This window comes from Lampetra planeri, chromosome 31 (assembly GCF_965212315.1).
Source record: "Lampetra planeri chromosome 31, kcLamPlan1.2.h2, whole genome shotgun sequence".
Lineage (NCBI taxonomy): Eukaryota > Metazoa > Chordata > Hyperoartia > Petromyzontiformes > Petromyzontidae > Lampetra > Lampetra planeri.
Window position 1 is genome coordinate 7,348,021 of NC_136137.1, and position 19,971 is coordinate 7,367,991.

General features: G+C 48.5%; 1 protein-coding gene across 15 annotated transcripts in view; it reads right to left on the reverse strand.

Annotated features, from left to right (window-relative positions):
- Positions 1-10,750: 10,750 nt before the first annotated feature.
- Positions 10,751-19,971, reverse strand: part of LOC144729166 (histone-lysine N-methyltransferase 2C-like) — a 161,118-nt gene continuing 151,897 nt past the window's right edge. For 14 of the 15 annotated variants that reach the window (XM_078609174.1, XM_078609183.1, XM_078609184.1 and 11 more), the window contains 5 exons: positions 19,069-19,291; positions 17,025-17,141; positions 15,863-15,936; positions 15,037-15,148; positions 10,751-13,384 (listed from right to left, as the gene is read on the reverse strand). In XM_078609174.1, coding sequence (XP_078465300.1) covers positions 13,292-13,384; positions 15,037-15,148; positions 15,863-15,936; positions 17,025-17,141; positions 19,069-19,291 — 619 coding nt within the window. In that variant the 3' untranslated portion in view covers positions 10,751-13,291. The remainder of the gene's footprint in view (positions 13,385-15,036; positions 15,149-15,862; positions 15,937-17,024; positions 17,142-19,068; positions 19,292-19,971) is intronic. The other variant, XM_078609182.1, reaches the window with a different exon arrangement.

The window sequence follows — 19,971 nt, forward strand, 5'->3', positions numbered from 1 at the left end:
TTGTCACAAGCAAGACGTGGGCACCGGTTCAACAATTTCCGTTTCAGCGCCCTATAACGTGGCTTCTCATGACCAAATTAGACTTTTTTTCCCCCAAAAGCATCGTGACCTGCTCTGGATCGCCTCTTGGATAAATACAGTAGAACCCCTCTTAACGACCACCCCTGTTAACGACTAATCGCGTAACGACGGGGCCTCCATAGAGCCAAATGTGCAGTGTATAGTTAGTGTATAGTAGTGTAGTGTATAGCAGTGTATAGTGTATAATAGTGTATAGTAGTGTAGTGTAAAGTAGTGCACAGTAGAACCTCTCTTAACGACCACCCCTGTTAACGACTAATCGCTTAACGACGGGGCCTCCATAGAGCCCAATGTGTAGTGTATAGTAGTGTAGTGTATAGTAGTGTATAGTAGTGTAGTGTATAGTAGTGTATAGTAGTGTAGTGTAAGTAGTGTATAGTAGTGTAGTGTATAGCAGTGTATAGTGTATAATAGTGTATAGTGTAGTGTATAGTTGTGTAGTGTATAGTGTGGTGTATAGTAGTGTAGTGTATAGTAGTGTAGTGTATAGTAGTGTAGTGTATAGTAGTGTATAGTTGTGTATAGTGTAGTGTATAGTAGTGTAGTGTATAGTAGTGTATAGTGTAGTGTATAGTTGTGTATAGTGTAGTGTATAGTGTGGGGTATAGTAGTGTAGTGTATAGTGTAGTGTATAGTAGTGTATAGTGTAGTGTATAGTAGTGTATAGTGTAGTGTATAGTGTAGTGTATAGTGTAGTGTAGTGCCTCCATAGAGCCCAATGTGTTCACTTACCAACCATTCCCCCGTTAACGACGAGCTGTTGTTGGTACAGTAAACATTAATTAGTGTATTGATGTACATGCTTCTTAATAATCATTACGATTATAATGTCGTTAGTATAAATATTATAAAGTACGTTATTTGGGTGAAAAAGTGTAACTTTCGATGCTCTAGGAACGAATTAATCCTTGAACGTGCATTTCCCTATACTCGCTTAACAACCAATTCACTTAACGAACGGTTTCGTGGAACCAATCGCCGTCGCTCAGAGGAGGAGTTCTTCAACTCTATTTGCCAATCCCGATCACCGACGTAAACTCACTTTGCCATGCGCGGAAAATCGCGCTCCTCCAAATAACGACGTTCGCATTTCTTCAAAGCAACGTTTGCATTGAAGAAATGCGTTCATGCATGGCCCTCATTGTCACTGACCCAACACGGTCCGACCCGTCTTCTTGGTTCTTTCGGTAAAGTCACGTAGAAGGAAAATAATAAAATAATAAAAATAAAACATAATAAAATAATTCTCACGACGTTTCGGCTTGCGTTGTGGCCGAAACGTCGTGAGAATTATTGTATTATGTTTTATTTTTTATTATTGTATTACTTCCCTTCTACGTGACTTTACCGAAAGAACCAAGAAGACGGTCCGACCCCTAAAGAAACCAATGATTAGGCATTCTACTTTTTGCTGCAGCGTTTACTTCAGAAGATAATAAGACGATGTATTTATACTGGAGAAATCCGATGAGCTATGAAGCTCTTTTTCACAGACGCCAAGTATGCGAGCTTGGATGATTGCATCGATTTCCACCGACTCAAATTGCTTTTCATTGCTAGCGCTGAGCACAATCAAACGGCGATTGATATCCGTTTGCCTTTGTTTATTATTTAGAACCTGATAGATAGTTTGAATGTTTTCAACTTTAGTTCGTTTAACCAGGCGATAACTCTAGAGACCAGGATTGGAGTCTCATTTGCAGGAGACATCAAAACTGACAAAAAACAAAAGAGAAAAAAAAATATGCAGCAGCATCAAAGAAGCAAAGAGAAATCGGGACAATGAACATCTGTGTCACGTGAGGAGGTGAACACGCAGCACGAACAATGCAAATCGATAACAAATAATCAACTCCCTGCAGCGCAAGTCGGCTCGGGCAAATTATCCCGAGACCGATCGCGACACAATGATAAATGAAGTTACAGAAACACCAAACGGATGTCATGGGGATCATTTGTTTGTATGTTTTCAAAGGCTGGCTTCTGAATTGTCCATTATTCAATTCCCTATGATATTCGTGAACAAGTTATACATACCTGTGGTCAGTGCCGGATTAAGCTAGTGCGCGGCCTTTAGCATATGTTATGAAGGGGCCCTAGATTAAAAAAACTCACTTATTAAAATACATAAATGTTTTACTTGCATAGTACAGTAATTGTATTTTTTCATTTGCTATACAGCCAGATAGATATAACACGACAAATCTCTAACCTTAAACACCCAGTCATTCATAAAAGTTTAAGGCGGCATAGTACTATAGTAATAGAGCAAGTGCAGAATCACTGAACCGGAATTGAGAGCTTGAAAGCATTTAGCGCGGGGCCCTTGAAAGTGCGGGGCCCGTAGCTACATCTGAAGCTACTTTTGTTACTGGGATAACTGGCACTGACTGCCGGTGAGCGGTGTGTCTGTGTGTCTGTGTGTGAGCTATGTGTGTGTGTGTGAGCTATGTGTGTGTGTGTTACGTTGAACTGATGGTCTCGTGCCGTACGGGCTAATCGGAGGCGCGTGAGGGGGGGGGGGGGCAACGAACTAAACACCAAAGGCAGTCCTAAAAAAATTAGTTTTGTCATTTACCAATGATCAACTTATTCTCTTCTGCTTTGATGTTTCCACTGTTTCGACATCTGTTGCGTTCTGTCAATCAGATTGTCGTTGTTTTCCAAAAGTTTATAAAATAAGCACCGTATTTGTGTGAAGTCAATTTTAAGTTGTTCTGTAGATGGGCCCGTCCCCGTCATGTGAATGTGGAAATGTCCACCCCTGGCTCAGGCCTGTAAACAAGAGAATTATCTCGCTAATGTTTTCTGTATAACCATTCAGTGCTGTTTTGCACACTTAATACAGTTAATACATTCAACACGTAGGCTTTCGCGACCAATATTATTCATAATAAAGTTTTTTGGGTTAGATCGCGTTATTTATAAATGTGTTGTAACCCTCCACAACCCGACACGGCCAATCAGTAAAAAAAGTGTCACGCTGACAAAATACAAAATAGTGCGGCCTGGAAGCGTATTATTAAATAATACATATTACAATTCCTTATAGGGGAAACAAATACTAATTAACTGATTACTAACGTAGCATATAATTACAATAACACGCATTACAACTGATTACTAATCTACAACTCACATCGTAACAATTGCCTGATTGCCAATCTAATATATAATTACAATAACCCCCACCCCCTCCACCTCAAACCGTTGCACCTGATGAGTTAAATGATGACGTCTCCCTGCTGCTGACAAAGACCCCCGTAAAGCCTCAACTGACTGCTGGGGCAAGCGCTTGCTAGCAGCAATGTTTACACACCAGGTACTCATCACTTAAGGCTGAGTCGACCTAGGGGGGGGGGACTGGTTAAAATATTCGTCAGTGATGTTGACAGCGAGCGGTTATCGAACTCGGGTTGTCGGGGTGGGTTCGTAGATAAATGCGCTAACCACTGTGCCACCACATCCCACGAAATAGAGACAAATATCCCTGTATAGCCTTCACAGACTGTTGTGGCAAGTGCTGTTAGCGATCACCTAGGAAGGTCGGCCCGGCACACGAGGGGGTGGGGTGTGCAACAACCAAGAGCCGCAATGTTTGCACAGAGCACAGGGGACTCGTTTTAGGCTGAGTCGACCTAGGGGAGACCCAAGACAGGTTCGGACAATAGTCGGTGGTGTTGGCCGTGAGCGGGACTCTAACTCGGGTGGCCGGGTTTGAAGCGTAGCGGGCTGACCACTGCCCCACCGCTCCCCACGGACATACACACGTGCGGGGGGTGAGGGGGCGGGGCCTGGGTTTATCAGTGTGAGACGTGTCGATATGAATCATCATCAGTCCACTGCTGGATGAAGGCTCTGCCCAATCTGCCGCCACCTCTCACGATCACGCGATCCGCCAGCCGCGATCCCTCCCCTGCACACGAATTGATATCCCAGCGCTCCGTCTCACCCGGCGAACGGCAGCACGTCGGAGACGGCGCGTGCCCAATGCCTCTTGGCTGCCACTAAACTCCGTTTGTTATTCTACTATGAGATCTCTTTTACCAGTGGCAAAATATAATAGTAGGTTTTTACCCTTTTAACTGGTACAAAACTGACACCTTTATTCAAGGCATTGCAAACATGATGCCTTGAATAAAGGTGTCAGTTTTGTACCAGTTAAAAGGGTAAAAACCTACTATTATCCGTTTGTTATTGTTTCTGGACCACCGTCCACCAAAGCCTCGGACGGAAATAACAAATTCAAAATGTGTGAGAGTGAGAGGGTGGAGGGGGGGGAAAACGCCCGACAGAAATGTAAAATACACCACGCACATACGACGCTGAGAACAATGGCAGTGTAATAATAGTGCGCGCCTTGGCAATAGATCTCGATTGAAGGTCAGAGTAAGGGTCATAGGGGTGGGGTTGGTATGGGCCTGGGGAGAGGGGGAGGCTGAGGGTGGGGGCTGATGGGTGGGTTAGACCAGAATCGGAGTCTTTGTTGACACTGGAGGAATCCGATGAGCAATGAAGCTCTTATTTCCACAGATATCTAGACCGACGACATCGTGTACACGAAAACACACAGACACACACAGATTCCTCCGTGAAGCCTTGAAACACACTGTTGGGGCGAGTGCTGTTAGCGAGCACCTATGAAGGCCGGCACGGCGTTAAAACCCGCCACCACTCGACACAGCCTTCTAGTGAGGGTTGTCACGTCAACAGAACGTGGCCAATTCGTCACTAGTACAGCAACACGGGTGTGTTGGAGAGCCAAGCCACAACATTTACAATCTGTGGTCTGCGCTCCTTCAACGGAGGAGGAACAGCAAATGTACACGAACTCTCTCTCTCTCTCTGTGCTGAAGCCCTCTCGTCGTGGCGAGAACAAATTTTTTATATTTTTTAACCAAATGGCAACTACAGCACTGCTTGGCAGTTCGGTCGAGTGGTATAGACTCTCTCTCTCACTCTCACTCACTCCCAAGCCGAGGGACGTCAATGTCAAATCTATAAGCGTCCAGGAAATGACAATTTGGCAATTGCCGTCAACGAGCTTACGTTTGGAGAGGCACAAATAAACAGAGCGCATGCCAGCACGCACGCACGCAGTCAGCACGCACGCATGCCAGCACGCACGCACGCACACACACGCACGCAGTCAGCACGCACGCAGTCAGCAGCCCGACATCTCGAACGTCACAGGCTGCCCTGAGCAGAACGTGATCCACGTGCATGACATAAACATGACCACGTGCATGACCTATACATGACCACATGCATGACAACATGCATGACCTATACATGACCACATGCATGACCACGTGCATGACCTATACATGACCACATGCATGACCACATGCATGACCTATACATGACCACATGCATGACCACGTGCATGACCTATACATGACCACATGCATGACCACATGCATGACCACGTGCATGACCTATACATGACCACGTGCATGATCACATGCATGACCTATACATGACCACATGCATGACCTATACATGACCACGTGTATGACCACATGCATGACCTATACATGACCACATGCATGACCACGTGCATGACCTATACATGACCACATGCATGACCACATGCATGACCACGTGCATGACCTATACATGACCACGTGCATGACCACATGCATGACCTATACATGACCACGTGCATGACCACATGCATGACCTATACATGACCACATGCATGACCTATACATGACCACGTGTATGACCACATGCATGACCTATACATGACCACATGCATGACCACATGCATGACCACGTGCATGACCTATACATGACCACGTGCATGACCACATGCATGACCTATACATGACCACGTGCATGACCACATGCATGACCTATACATGACCACATGCATGACCTATACATGACCACGTGTATGACCACATGCATGACCTATACATGACCACATGCATGACCACGTGCATGACCTATACATGACCACATGCATGACCACGTGCATGACCTATACATGACCACATGCATGACCACATGCATGACCTATACATGACCACGTGCATGACCTATACATGACCACATGTATGACCACATGCATGACCACGTGCATGACCTATACATGACCACATGCATGACCACGTGCATGACATATACATGACCACAGTGCATGACCGCTGGTCGTCACTAACGACGCTCGCACACTGCACAGTTCCTCGTTGCTCGATTGACCATGGGTTGGTGGGCGGGGGGCGGGGCTCGTGTCCGCTGGTGGGCTCACGTCAGCGGTGCACATTCCACATTACCATGGCAGGGACCGCTCACTCTGCAGGCGGTGGCGCTGCCAGACTCCGCACGCTGCATCCGTTCCCCGACATCTTCATTGGCTCCCGACCCAATCCAGGACCCATTTGAAAATCGCACTCACGGTCTTCAAGATCTTCAATTGACTCACCCCTGCCGCTCTCTCCCCTTTCACCTCGCTCTGCTGCCCTCCACGCACTCTCCTGTCTCTCCCCTCTCATCTCACTCCACTCCCCTCCACACACTCTCCTACCTCTCCCCTCTCATCTCACTCTACTCCCCTCCACGCACTCTCCTACCTCTCCCCTATCATCTCACTCTACTCCCCTCCACGCACTCTCCTGCCTCTCCCCTCTCATCTCACTCCACTCCCCTCCACGCACTCTCCTACCTCTCCCCTCTCATCTCACTCTACTCCCCTCCACGCACACTCCTACTTCTCCACTCTCATCTCACTCTACTCCCCTCCACGCACTCTCCTATCTCTCCCCTATCATCTCACTCTACTCCCCTCCACGCACTCTCCTGCCTCTCCCATCTCATCTCACTTCCCTCCACGCACTCTCCTACCTCTCCCCTCTCATCTCACCCAACTCCCCTCCACGCACTCTCCTGCCTCTCCCCTCTCATCTCACTTCCCTCCACACTCTCCTACCTCTCCCCTCTCATCTCACCCAACTCCCCTCCACGCACTCTCCTGCCTCTCCCCTCTCATCTCACTTCCCTCCACACTCTCCTACCTCTCCCCTCTCATCTCACTCAACTCCCCTCCACGCACTCTCCTGCCTCTCCCCTCTCATCTCACTTCCCTCCACACTCTCCTACCTCTCCCCTCTCATCTCACTCAACTCCTCGCCACGCACTCTCCTGCCTCTCCCCTCTCATCTCACTTCCCTCCACACTCTCCTACCTCTCCCCTCTCATCTTACCCAACTCCTCGCCACGCACTCTTCTGCCTCTCCCCTCTCATCTCACTTCCCTCCACACTCTCCTACCTCTCCCCTCTCATCTCACTCAACTCCCCTCCACGCACTCTCCTGCCTCTCCCCTCTCATCTCACTTCCCTCCACACTCTCCTACCTCTCCCCTCTCATCTCACTCAACTCCTCGCCACGCACTCTCCTGCCTCTCCCCTCTCATCTCACTTCCCTCCACACTCTCCTACCTCTCCCCTCTCATCTTACCCAACTCCTCGCCACGCACTCTCCTGCCTCTCCCCTCTCATCTCACTTCCCTCCACACTCTCCTACCTCTCCCCTCTCATCTCACTCAACTCCCCTCCACGCACTCTCCTGCCTCTCCCCTCTCATCTCACTTCCCTCCACACTCTCCTACCTCTCCCCTCTCATCTCACCCAACTCCCCTCCACGCACTCTCCTGCCTCTCCCCTCTCATCTCACTTCCCTCCACACTCACCTACCTCTCCCCTCTCATCTCACTCAACTCCTCGCCACGCACTCTCCTACCTCTCTCCTCTCATCTCACCCAACTCCTCGCCACGCATCCTCTGCCCCGGCAACCAAAGTTTCTTGTAAAACCTCCGTTCAGGGGGAGATCGCTCCTTCTGCTCTGCTGCTGTCCCCACTGTCAACACGTCGTCACACGCGAAGAGGCCGCAATTCCCCGCGAATGTCCTCGGCACGAGAAGACTCCTTTGGTTTCGCACGCGCGCCTCCCGCCTGCCGCTTGGGAGAGAGACCCAGACCGTGACGTACAGACACTGCGGTGAAGCGAAGCCGCGCTCAGCGACAACCACCATCACCTCGAGAGAGAGAGACTCCGTGGCCGGCAGAGAAGCCTCGCAGAGAAGCGTCGCGTCAGGGATCTCATCGCGGTCTCAGGCGAGTGAGAGCTCGCGACAACAAAATCAACGCGAGTCGCTTGCCGAACACGACTGACACTCCTGAATTGTAACAACAACAAAAGTGGTTCGCCATATATCACAGGGATAATATATATACAGGGTGCTTCCAAAAAAAAAATGTTAACACTTCGGAGATTTGCAACAACACCGCGAGAAATGTTCCTCCGGGCTCTGGAGACCAGCTGGAGGCGATTCCAGGCACGCGTTGACAATGATGGCGAACAAGTGGAGACTGACTTTTTGAAGCTATTAACATAACATTTAAATTTCGATTTAATTTTCGATTTAAAGCGTTCGTGACTGCAGGGATTCATCTTCTTGGTTCTTTCGGTAAAGTCACGTAGAATGGAAATAATAAAATAATAAAAATAAAACAATAAAATAATTCTCACGACGTTTCGGCCACAACGCAAGCAGCCGTCCTCAGGTGAAGAAACATAACATTTGTTATCATGTTACAGTGTATTACCCGTTCTTCTTCCATTAAAAACGATAGTCCCATATAAGTGTTAACATTGTTTTGAAGCACCGTGTGTGTAAAAATAAAAAAAATCATCTCTCACGGCTCGGCCACGAGTGACCTTGTACAATGACTGGGATATGATAATGCGCAGCCCTTTGTCAATACAGTACGACACGTGATGTCGGCCTCCCCGCAATGTGTGGTCATGGGGGTTTCTTCACCATACTTCCCCACACTGGTTAGTGCATCAAGGTAAATTTCGCACTATACGTAGCCAACCGCGCGAATCAGAGGTGCCGCTGATGTTTCAGCCATAGCTGATTTATGTTGTTGCTGCCACTGCTCCCGTCCCATAGCAAGCGTGGTTTTCATTTACCGAGGAACAACTTCACCGAGACAGAAGACAAATATTTAATGTTGGTTTATAGATCGGGTTTGTGTGCAATTCCAATTCTACTCGAGTGTTTGGCTTCATGTGGGAGGCAATTGCCAAAACCCACGCAACACCAGAGGGCAACATTGACCAGCTCCACACAGATGGATTCAATCAATTGTTCCACTGCCGTCTCCTGGTCACGTCGCGGTTGAATGTGATGTCACCAAGCTCCCTACTGATTTAGCCACAGATGGCTGTCAAGATTTTGTCTCGGTTCTCAGCCCCTCAATGCCACCAATATCAACTCGAAGCATAATCCAGAGAGCACGCATCTCCTCCACGTTTTTTTTGCGCACTTCTCGGCTTCTGTTCCCATTTTATTTCCCCAGAGGTGATGGCCCCCAGCAGCAGCAGCAGCACCACGGGAATAAGAAGACATCTGTTCCAAGGACTTCGGGGCTGCCAGTGGAGACGATAGCGACTGTGGAGACAAACAAGCAGCCCCAGGGCTATCGAATTCAGGATCTCGGCAGTGCCGAGAATCTCTGATTGAAGTCATTGACATCGGAGCATCGGACACTCACATACTGCAATGTCACGTGTCCTCTTGATACTCGCCATAGGAATGTGGAATCACCAGCACAAGCTCATACCCACGCACCTCCGATGAGCACGGTGGGCTACGTGCGGTGCGAAAGAAGTTCAACGTACATACACGCGCAGGAAATCCCATTGACTGGTGGCGCAGTGGTTAACGCGCTGCGCTCGAAACGGCGACACGAATCCATTCAAGAATTGATGATCGTCTCACGTTGCCGCCTTGATTGCATTGTGAATCATTGGCACGCAATTTCCGCGAGGTTAATTTCTAAATGGGCGTGTAATTTTTGTACACCGTTAAGCATAAATTCTTGCACGCACGATGTGACGCCTGTATTGTAAGAATTGATTTCAAATGCATAAATCAATTAATCGCTACGTGCCGACTTAGTAGAATATATTATTTATAATTTCGGCAATTTATATGGTACAGTGAGTGGTGAAGTGCACTCACTGCAACTATGAACCTGGCCATGGCTGACAATCGATGCCCCGCCATGGCTGACAACAGTCACGGACACCCCCCCCCCGAACCACATTCACCAATGTGGTGAAGTATGGTCGAACCCCCTCGAAGCGACGCAGCGCCCGGGAGAAGCGTTCAACCCAAAGAAAAAAAATAATTATATTTTTTATTTAAAGCTTTCGTGACTGCAGGGATTCATATTCTTGGTTTTTTAGGTAAAGTCACGTAGAAGGGAAATAATAAAAGATGATAAAAATATTATTTTATTATTTCCCTTCTACGTGACTTTATTAAAATATTATTAAAATATTCTTTTATTTCCCTTCTACGTGACTTTACCGAAAGAACCAAGAATAAAAATAATTATAATCATGTGCAGCCAAATTCACGCACGAGGCACGATTAGACGGGATTTTTTCACAATTTTAAACGAGAATAATGGCCAAGTCGGCAATGTGTACGATTTGTCCTTAACGAACACGGCTCTCTGCACACTGCATTCAACGCAAACGCGCTGAAGAATCTCCCCCGCCCCCCACAATCCGTCGCGTCTCCAGGACACTTTGAAATGTTCACGGTCTGACACAAAAACACACTGAAGAAGCACGCGACGCCCGGGCGTTTATTGTATCCATAAATGTTTATTATCTGTAAATATATTTTAAACCATCTTCAAATAATCGTTTTTATTTTTTTTCTGGCTGGCTATTGTGCCCCCCACCCCATCCCACCCACCGCTCGCCCCGTTAAGTGGATGGATGTCGATAAAGAGGAAGGGGGTGGTGGTGGTGGTGCTGGGCCGATGGCGATTTCTCGCGTCACTGTACAATCGGTACACACACACACGGCGATGGTGGCAGTGGGGCCAGCGAGGAAGGGAAGAGGCGGCGGTTGACACTCGCTCACAAACGCTAGTGACTATGTACAACACCTTGCCGGTGGTCGAGAGGGAGACCACGGGCGGCGACAAGTCGGGTTACACGGGTGGGAGGGTGGTTTTAGAGCTGGTATAAGAATAAAAACAACAGAATGCATGCCATTATACATCCCACCGAGGAGCAAATCCCCATCAGCAATGCCCCTTGCGTTGCCACATACAGCATCAACCTACGCACCCCCCCCATCCCATCCCAATGAACTCACCACGCAAACCACCCACCCACCCATCTTGACGAATGCAAGCCCCCACCACGGGTTTGAAATGTTAACGCAAGTCAGAGAAAGTTATGCCCACTACGCGTAACAATAAAGCCGAACGAATTATACACTTGGTATTAATAATAATAAACAGAGCGGGGGGGGGGGAGAACCGAAATAAAGACGAAAAAAGTGGTAACTTGGCAGCTGTAAACGATGATAACGTGTTATTACAAGTGGGTAAATAAAGCTTTGATGAGTTACGCGCACCCCCCCCCCCTCTCCTCCGATATCAGGATGAGTTAGAACAGGAGGTGCAACGTGGGGAGAGGGAGACCCACGCACACGACGGTTTCGACCGCGACCGCTCACACATCTGCACGACTGGTCCTGCAAACGTAGAATCTTGCGCCCACTGTCTTCACAGTCTCAATAACAATACCTGTGGTGCCATATGCCCGGCACACAATACACCATCGTCATCATCGCGTCCGTTCGTTTGTCAACTCCCGAGGATTTGTTTTTTGTAATAGAATTTTTTTTGTTAAACAAACATTTTTAATATTTTTCATTTTTTTTTGCTTTTTTTATATTTTAAGTCTCTAAAAATAACGCCCACGCACTATGTATCCATTTTTTATTTATTATTATCTGCATCGTTATTAATATTAAGAAGATTTTGGTCTGAGTCGACTTCAAGACGCTACTGCAAAGTCACAAACAACCTTTTTTTTTTACACATCTTGATTTTATGAAAAAACATCATCCTGCACTTGACATTCTACCCCTTGATTAATCTAACCTTTGAAAACGGATAATAAAAAAATTCAGCGGGTAGTATCAACCACCATCATCATCATCAATCGTCATTGTGTTTAACGTTTCGTACTATAACAGTAGCAAAAGATAACAACAAACATACTAAAATAAACGGAAAAAAGAGTTTACTCTGAAGTGCAAAGCAGCATTGGCCGTTTCGTTTGTTTTAAAATCATTCCCTCCAGGGTGCTCGATGGGTCCACCCCCAGCGTTGACGCCTCGATCTCGAGTCTCTGGGCACACCCACAAGTGCAGACTGGCAGATTTCGTTTTTCTAAGATTTTTGTTACTGTTCACGCGCGCCCCATTTCTCCCCTCTTTTTTTTGCTCAAAAAAATGCACAGCTGTTTGGTCCATCGTATGTACATTTACCGGTGCGTTTTGGCGGCGTAGAGACACAACAAACGCGACAAACATGATCATCGTCAACATCATTATTGTTGTTATTATTACAGACAAAGTGTACCCTAAACAACGTATTTCAATGTTGGTTTTTTTTTATTTTGTAAATATTTTTTTGTTTAACCGTGCGGAGGAGCTTTAAAAATCGGTATAAAAAAAACAAATACGTTACCGACGTGTGAAAAAAAAAAATAACAACACAACGCGATACACGTTAGGAACAAAACAAAAAATGAAACAATACTTAAACCAAGCGGTACAAAGCTATTTCTAACCCTTTTTAGCGACACGATTTGAATAAGGGGGAGGAGGTTTGTAAACCAGGCGGGTTCGAGTCAGGCCCCGGCGCGCGGGAGCGGAGAGCGGAGGGGCTCGTTGGCAGGAGGCGGGGGGGGGGGGTTGCGTTCAAGTGGATGGGGTCGCGCGTTGGCACCGTGCCCTCTGCTCTCCGGGCGTGCGTGCCGCGTGCCCGCTCATGCCCAGTCCGATTCCTTGCACCTCTCATGCCACCGTTAGCTTGACGCTCGCACCACTGCATCTGCCCGCATCCCGTCGAAACGATTGTTTCCGTTTGTTTGTATTTTACACATGGAGCTCCGTTCACGATTTATCTCGCGCGACGTGGCCCACCGACTCTTCCTCCTCCTCGTGCTCCTTGCCCGCCCCTCGCGGCCCGCCGGACGGCGCCGTACACCTGGGCCCAGCGAGAGGACCGAGGCCGCTGCGGTTCTCTTGACGTTGCGAGACTCGCGTCGTGATTTACCGACGGGGGGCTGAACGCGCCCCCCCCTTTGCCCGCTCCGTTCAGTTCATCCACTTGCGGCAGTTGGGTGCCCCGCAGTGGCACGGGATCTTGTGCTGGTCGTCCTCGAAGTCGAACTTGTAGTCGTAGGTCAACTGAGGGTCAAAGAGGGGTGGGGGGGGGGGGCGATGGGAGACGGGAATTGTGGGTGAGCGTGGTGCGCGGTTGAACGTGGTGGAGTGGAAGGCAGAAGAGACGGATGCGGGAAAAGACAAGGGGCAGGAGTGGCAGAGGATGAAAGTAAGTTGTAGAAATTAATAATGAATACATTTGCTGTCATGTTGTGCGCACGGTACGACGCTTTTGTCAATCCACGGTTAACGGGAGCCTCTCTCCACGCGCCGGGCGGGGTCGTGGTGGCTATTTGACCACGCTTCATCATGCTGGTCAATACAAGTTGGCGAAGGCAAAGTGTACAGACATTGGAGAAAGGTTATAGCTCAACAATAGATTTTTTGCTGCACTGCCTCCTGTTGACATGACCACGCAACAGCTGTTATGCACGGCAGTTCAAGCGCTGTCCAGGCTAAACCCTGCTTAGTTTGCAAGATCTGACAGTTCGGGTGCGTTCCAAATTATTTGGTCAGTCCCTTTGGTACTATCCCTTCACTTGATTTGGTGGAGTACAGCTGTAGCCCAGTGACCTGGAGGCGGAGCTGGTGAAACATCAAGTGTGACACTGGCATTGGCGGTGCCAGTGAGGGTGCCGAGAGGACGCAGTGTAGAAAGTAGGTTGCTGGCCGATTCTGCTTTTAGTTGAGGTGTTATCCACTCGCATGCAAGGGGTTTCTCTGGCCACTCTAAACTGTCATACAGGGATTGATAAAACATCCTAAGTACGATCCTCCGGAACATTAATCCAGAGATTTAACAAGACTCTTGGATTTCATCACTAAAACCACAACAGTCAATCTTGATTTGAAGCTTTCGTGACTGCAGGAATCCATACTCTTTGGTTCTTTCGGTAAAGTCACGTAGGTAGAAACAAATTAATCGATCACAATGTTTCGATCGCCACACGACGATCAAAACTTCGTGATCTATTATTATTTTTCTACCTACGTGACTTTACCGAAAGAACCAAAGAGTACCACAACGGTCCTGTAACACTGAGGCTCAGAGTGGAAGACTTCCTGATCTTTGTTCATAGCCACCCACAAGTGAATTGACTCTGAAGAGCAGCATGCAGTGCAGCCTGCTGATTGTCGAATGACATTACTCAAGGCCCAATATCAGATTCTTATCTCACGAGTTCTCCAGTATTGACAGAACATCACAGATGGGGGATGCCTGCCAACGGAGGTCAGTCTCACCACAGCAACCCTCTACCCCCCGCCACCCCAAGGTAACAACAGTTAATACTGCACGCGCGCGCGGGCGGGCAAAAACAAATAGTCTCGTACCCAGCGCACAGCGGTTATCTCCACAGTTCGGGACGCACCGTTATAGACACGCCAAGCTATGGATAGCCTCGCGGATTCTGCCAACTTTTGTAATCGCGATGACAAAAAAAAACCGCCGTGGTAACGTGGTGCAGGGATGGATGGAGGGAGGAGGGTGCCTGTAGGGTTGGAGCAAGATTGCCGATCGCTCGAATCCTCGACGGCCGCGATTGGTCAGATGCGCGAAGTTGGTTTTGTTCTTCGGGAGATCGGCGTGTAATCGACACCGAGGGGATCTAGAATCCGGCGATTTGAATCTGGCGATGTGAATGCAGGCGACGTGCACGAGGTGCGAGGCCCGTTACCTCCTCGCCCTTCTGCAGTCGGCGGCTCGAGATAATAATGATCTTGCTGCGCTCCTTGTCGAAGTTCACCACCTCGGCAACGCAGTTGGGCGAGCACGAGTGGTTGATGTACCTGCGCGCGCCGGACGCAACAACACGCTCGCCGTCATCATCGCCATCGTTTGCCCGTCGCGATCACCGTACACGGCGGACATTCGTGATCGACGAGTCGCGAGGAATCGTTTGGAATTAAATCGGCGAATACGTAACGGCGACGTTTAATGCGATTTAACGACGAGACCTCTCTTCGTCGGTCTGTATTCCATATGAGGTGGACCGCCGTCGGAAGGCCTGCATTAAATAGTACAATGTTTGTTAGAGAGGTCAGAGTACTGAGCTGGCACCCGCCGAGATCCTGGGTTCGAATCCAGGTTTCAGCTGCCGTTGATGTTTCCCTCGATTCTTTAGAATTACCGCTTCTGGTTCATTTTTACGCACATGTACACAATGTTACACACGTACACCTCGAGACATTGAAAGCATGCCATCTACTTCATAATCAGGTAGGATCAATCCAATGCCGGATGAAAGTCTCCCAAATCCGTCAACATATCTCACGGCCCAGCGATATGTGACTGCATGTGTACACACATTATTAATAACCAGATGATGCTGGAGATACCATATCCAAAAAAGCCATATGACTTGTGTATGTATTATCGATCCACTACCACATGAGATCCTCCCCACAGGTGCATAGAAATAAGAGAAGTGTTTGTGTTTCGGCTTGCATATTCCTTCAGGCTAAGGTCACGATCTGATGGTACGGTGATGAACGTCTTCTTACCTGGCCGGTCCACCCGTAAGTGTAGCGTCAATGACGTGATCCCCATCGATCCGGAACATATAAACACCTCGGTTCTGTAGAAAGATCGACGCATCTCAATGTTACATTACTATACAGGCTTTGCCAGTCCGCTGTTGGGCAAAGGCCTTTCTTATGCTGTGGCAGTCATGCGGGTGTGTGGGGGGGGGGGGGTTGCTGAAGGGCAGTGGGCGACTGGCGTCAGGACAGGTTCAGACATCACTCCTCGCTCGCCACCGATGTTAACCGTGGCCAGCAACCGAACTCAGTTCTCCTCCGGATGCTCAAATCAATCAAGGAGACACAGCCCCACTGCCCCACTGCCCCACCACCTTAACATTGTAATAGAGAGCGGCTATCGTGTTTAATTAACAATTGTTTGCACGTTTAACACGCAATAATAAGCGTAATGATAATGGAGATATCGATGGAGTTGATGATGATTGTTATTACCCGAGTGGAGTTAAAGAAGACGGAGGTGGTAATTATGGGAACGATGATGAAGGTTCAGGATCTCTCCGTCGGTTGGCCACCTCATCATGGATGACAGTGATGATGGCGGCCGGTAATGAAGGTAATGAAGATGCAGGTGACGATGGTGATGATGGTGATGATGGGGATGATGGGGATAATGGGGATGACAGTGATGATGGCGAGCAGTAATGAAGGTAATGAATATGCAGGTGACGATGGTGATGATTTCGATTTAAAGCTTTCGTGACTGCAGGGATTCATCTTCTTGGTTCTTTCGGTAAAGTCACGTAGAAGGGAAATAATAAAATAATAAAAATAAAACATAATAAAATAATTCTCACGACGGCTGTCTCCCCGACAAACCTGGTCTTCACCTGAGGACGGCTGCTTGCGTTGTGGCCGAAACGTCGTGATAATTATTTTATTATGTTTTATTTTTATTATTTTATTATTTCCCTTTTACGCGACTTTACCGAAAGAACCAAGAAGATGGTGACGATGGTGACGATGGTGACGATGGTGACGATGGTGACGATGGTGACAATGGGGACGATGGGGATAATGGGGATGATGGTGACGATGGGGATGATGGTGACGATGGGGATGATGGGGATGATGGTGATGATGGTGACGATGGGGATGATGGTGACGATGGGGATGATGGTGTTACCTGTGCCTTGTAGAGTGCCTCCCTCCGGTTGGCCACCTCGTTACGGATGATGGTGCCGATGTACTCGATCACCATCGTGTGCTTCTCAATGTCCCGTGCCGCGTACAGGCCCAGGCCCTGAGTGACGCACCGCACAAAGACAAAGGTCCCCCGTAAAGTCTCGGCAAGATTGTTGACCTTCAAAATGTATTTATTGAACAATGGGACCAAACAGCAATGCGCATTAGAGATGGTATTGCATGATTTTGTGTTTCTTAAACGACTATTTGCATTGCATTACATTGGGACAAGTGCTGCGAGCAAGCACCTATGAAGGGCGGAACGGCACACGAGGGGACATGTGGCCAAGCATAATGCCAAAGCTGTGTTTTTGTCTCCCCAGTGCCGATGGTTATACACACACCGCTCTAGATACTCATTTAAGGCTAAGTCGGCCTAGGGGAGGCTCAGGACCGATTCAGATATTCGTCACCGATATTGATTCTGACCGGAAATTGAACTCGGGTCTCCGGGTTCAAAGCAGTGTGCTAACCACTACACTGCTGCTCCGTATCAATATCATCAGCATTCAACCAGGAGCATCTTCATTGGCACTAAATGTGCACACAGTAGTGCCAAAGAAACAGGAATTATATAGTAATCATACGCATATGCAGGGAAATGTATCCATTGTCTAAGCCACTTAGACACCTATAAGCAAGTTAAATGTATTTGTCTAACCGGGTGAGAACTCACGAGACCAGGATAGAGTCTCTTTTGCATGAGCGAGTGGATCTGGGTCACCCAAAAATTACAAAACAAAAAACGAAGTCGAGCAATGAAGGAAATATAGATCAGAGAAGAGCTATGTCACAAGAAGAATCGAAAATAATGCACCAACATCAATCAATGTTAAATAATAAATCCCTGTGGCGCAAGTTGGCTCGGGAGGATTATTTTTAGACTCCTCATGGTACAGTAGGAACAGGCTGAGAGTCCCGTACGGTCTTTAGAGACCGATCTGTTGGCGAGCGAGTACACGGCACACATTCAGGCTGCCACGGCACACATTCAGGCTGGCACGGCACACGATGATGGGATGGTGTGGCCAGCACCACATACGCCCCATTGCTGATGTCCACACGTGACACCAGGTTACTCATTTTAGCTTAAGCTGTACACAGACAGCATTTTTCGCGAAATATTAACTGCGCCCGGGAACCGAACTCGGGTCGCCAGCATTGTAGCCCAGTGCGCAAATCATTCTGTCACACAGACACACAAGTTGATACTCTGTGCACGAACACACACATGCAAAAGCAGCCACAAATGTACTCAAAAGACAAATATGTATCCAAAAACAGACTGGTGGCGCGTGTGCTATTAGCAAGCACCCATTAAGAAGGCCGGCATGATGACCAGTCACTTTCACCTCGCTGGTGCTGATGTTTACACACCGCACCAGGTTACTCACCAAAGGGCCCAGGGACTGGTTAATATAACACTCGCCATGAATCGAAATCAGGTCGTTCAGTTCACAGTGATGTGTGCTGACCATTATCCCATTGCCCCCAATATACAAATATACCCAATGTTCCCACGCACACGCTCACATACACACCCCCATTTAGCCTCGTACACTAAGTGCTGTCAAGATTATGAAGGTCACGCTGATATACGAGGGGGGGGGGGGTGATGGTCACACTACACATGCAAAAACAAAGATGCCCCATATGGTCTTAACATACTGCCGGGGCAAGTGCTGTTAGCGAGCACCTATGAAGGCCCGCACGACACACGAGGAGGTGGATGGCCAGCACCATGCCAGGGCCCTTGTCTTGCCAGTGGTGATGTTTACTCACCGCACCAGGTACTCATGTGAGGCAGTCAGCCTACGGAAGGCCCAGGGCCAGTTTGGAAAATTGTCAATGGTGCTGGCCGCTAGCGGGAATCGAACACAGGTCACCGGGTTCGTAGCGCAGAGTGCTAACTGCAACACGACCGCTTCCCACATTGCATATCCACACACACACACAGACAGGCAGATAGACAGGGAAGCATGTACCTGGATGTTGGAGCGCGCTAGGTACACGTTGGTCTTCCAGTCTGAGCGCAGGCGACGGTACTGCGAGCTCTTCGAGTGGACGAACTGCTTGCTGTAGGGCGCTGTCAGGTCTCCCGTCACAGTGCTCTGGAACGACTTGGACGAGCTGTTGCTGGTGAGCGTGTGGGGCCTGCAGTGAACACCAGAGACGAACGTTCCCTCTGCAGCTCTGCTGTTGCCGTGTCTGCAGTGGTCGCAAATGAAACTCAGGTTGCACGGCAAAGAACCCGGTGCGCTTACCATTATGACACCGCTCCCCACACAGTACAACATAGATCCTTCCCGTGTATCCTTTATCCGACTCTTGTTTCAAAGCGCTGTAAGCGAGCATTTATCAAGATTGGCATGGCGCATTAAGTAAAGGTGGGATCAGCACCACGCCCGGCCGTCTCTGTCTTCACAGCGTTGATGTTTACACATCGCACCAGGTACTCATTTAATGCCGAGTCGAGCTAGGGGAGGCTCAGGATCGGTTCAAGCAGCCGTGACCGGGAGTTTAACTCGGGTCACATGGTTTGTAGCACAGTGCTATGATCGCTTTGCCACCGCTCGCCACAGTGAACAGTACATACGATGCACACACTCTGGCGGTGAGTGGGTGGACAAGAGAGGCTCATGAGGGCTGTTGCAGAGACGCTGAGGCAGCAGCAACAACAGAGGCCCTAGTTCCAGGAGTACAACATGGGCAGCCACTCGTAACTAAACCGATCAGGTTCTCAAGTGGTGGAATGGGTTAACGGTATCAGCCCGGGCAATAATGCTACTCGTTTGGCACAACTCCACGTAAAATATCCGCTGCAAACGGCACCATCTGGTGGCTGGGTTAATCGAGAATACCTGGGGAGGCCTTTTGAGTGCTTTTGT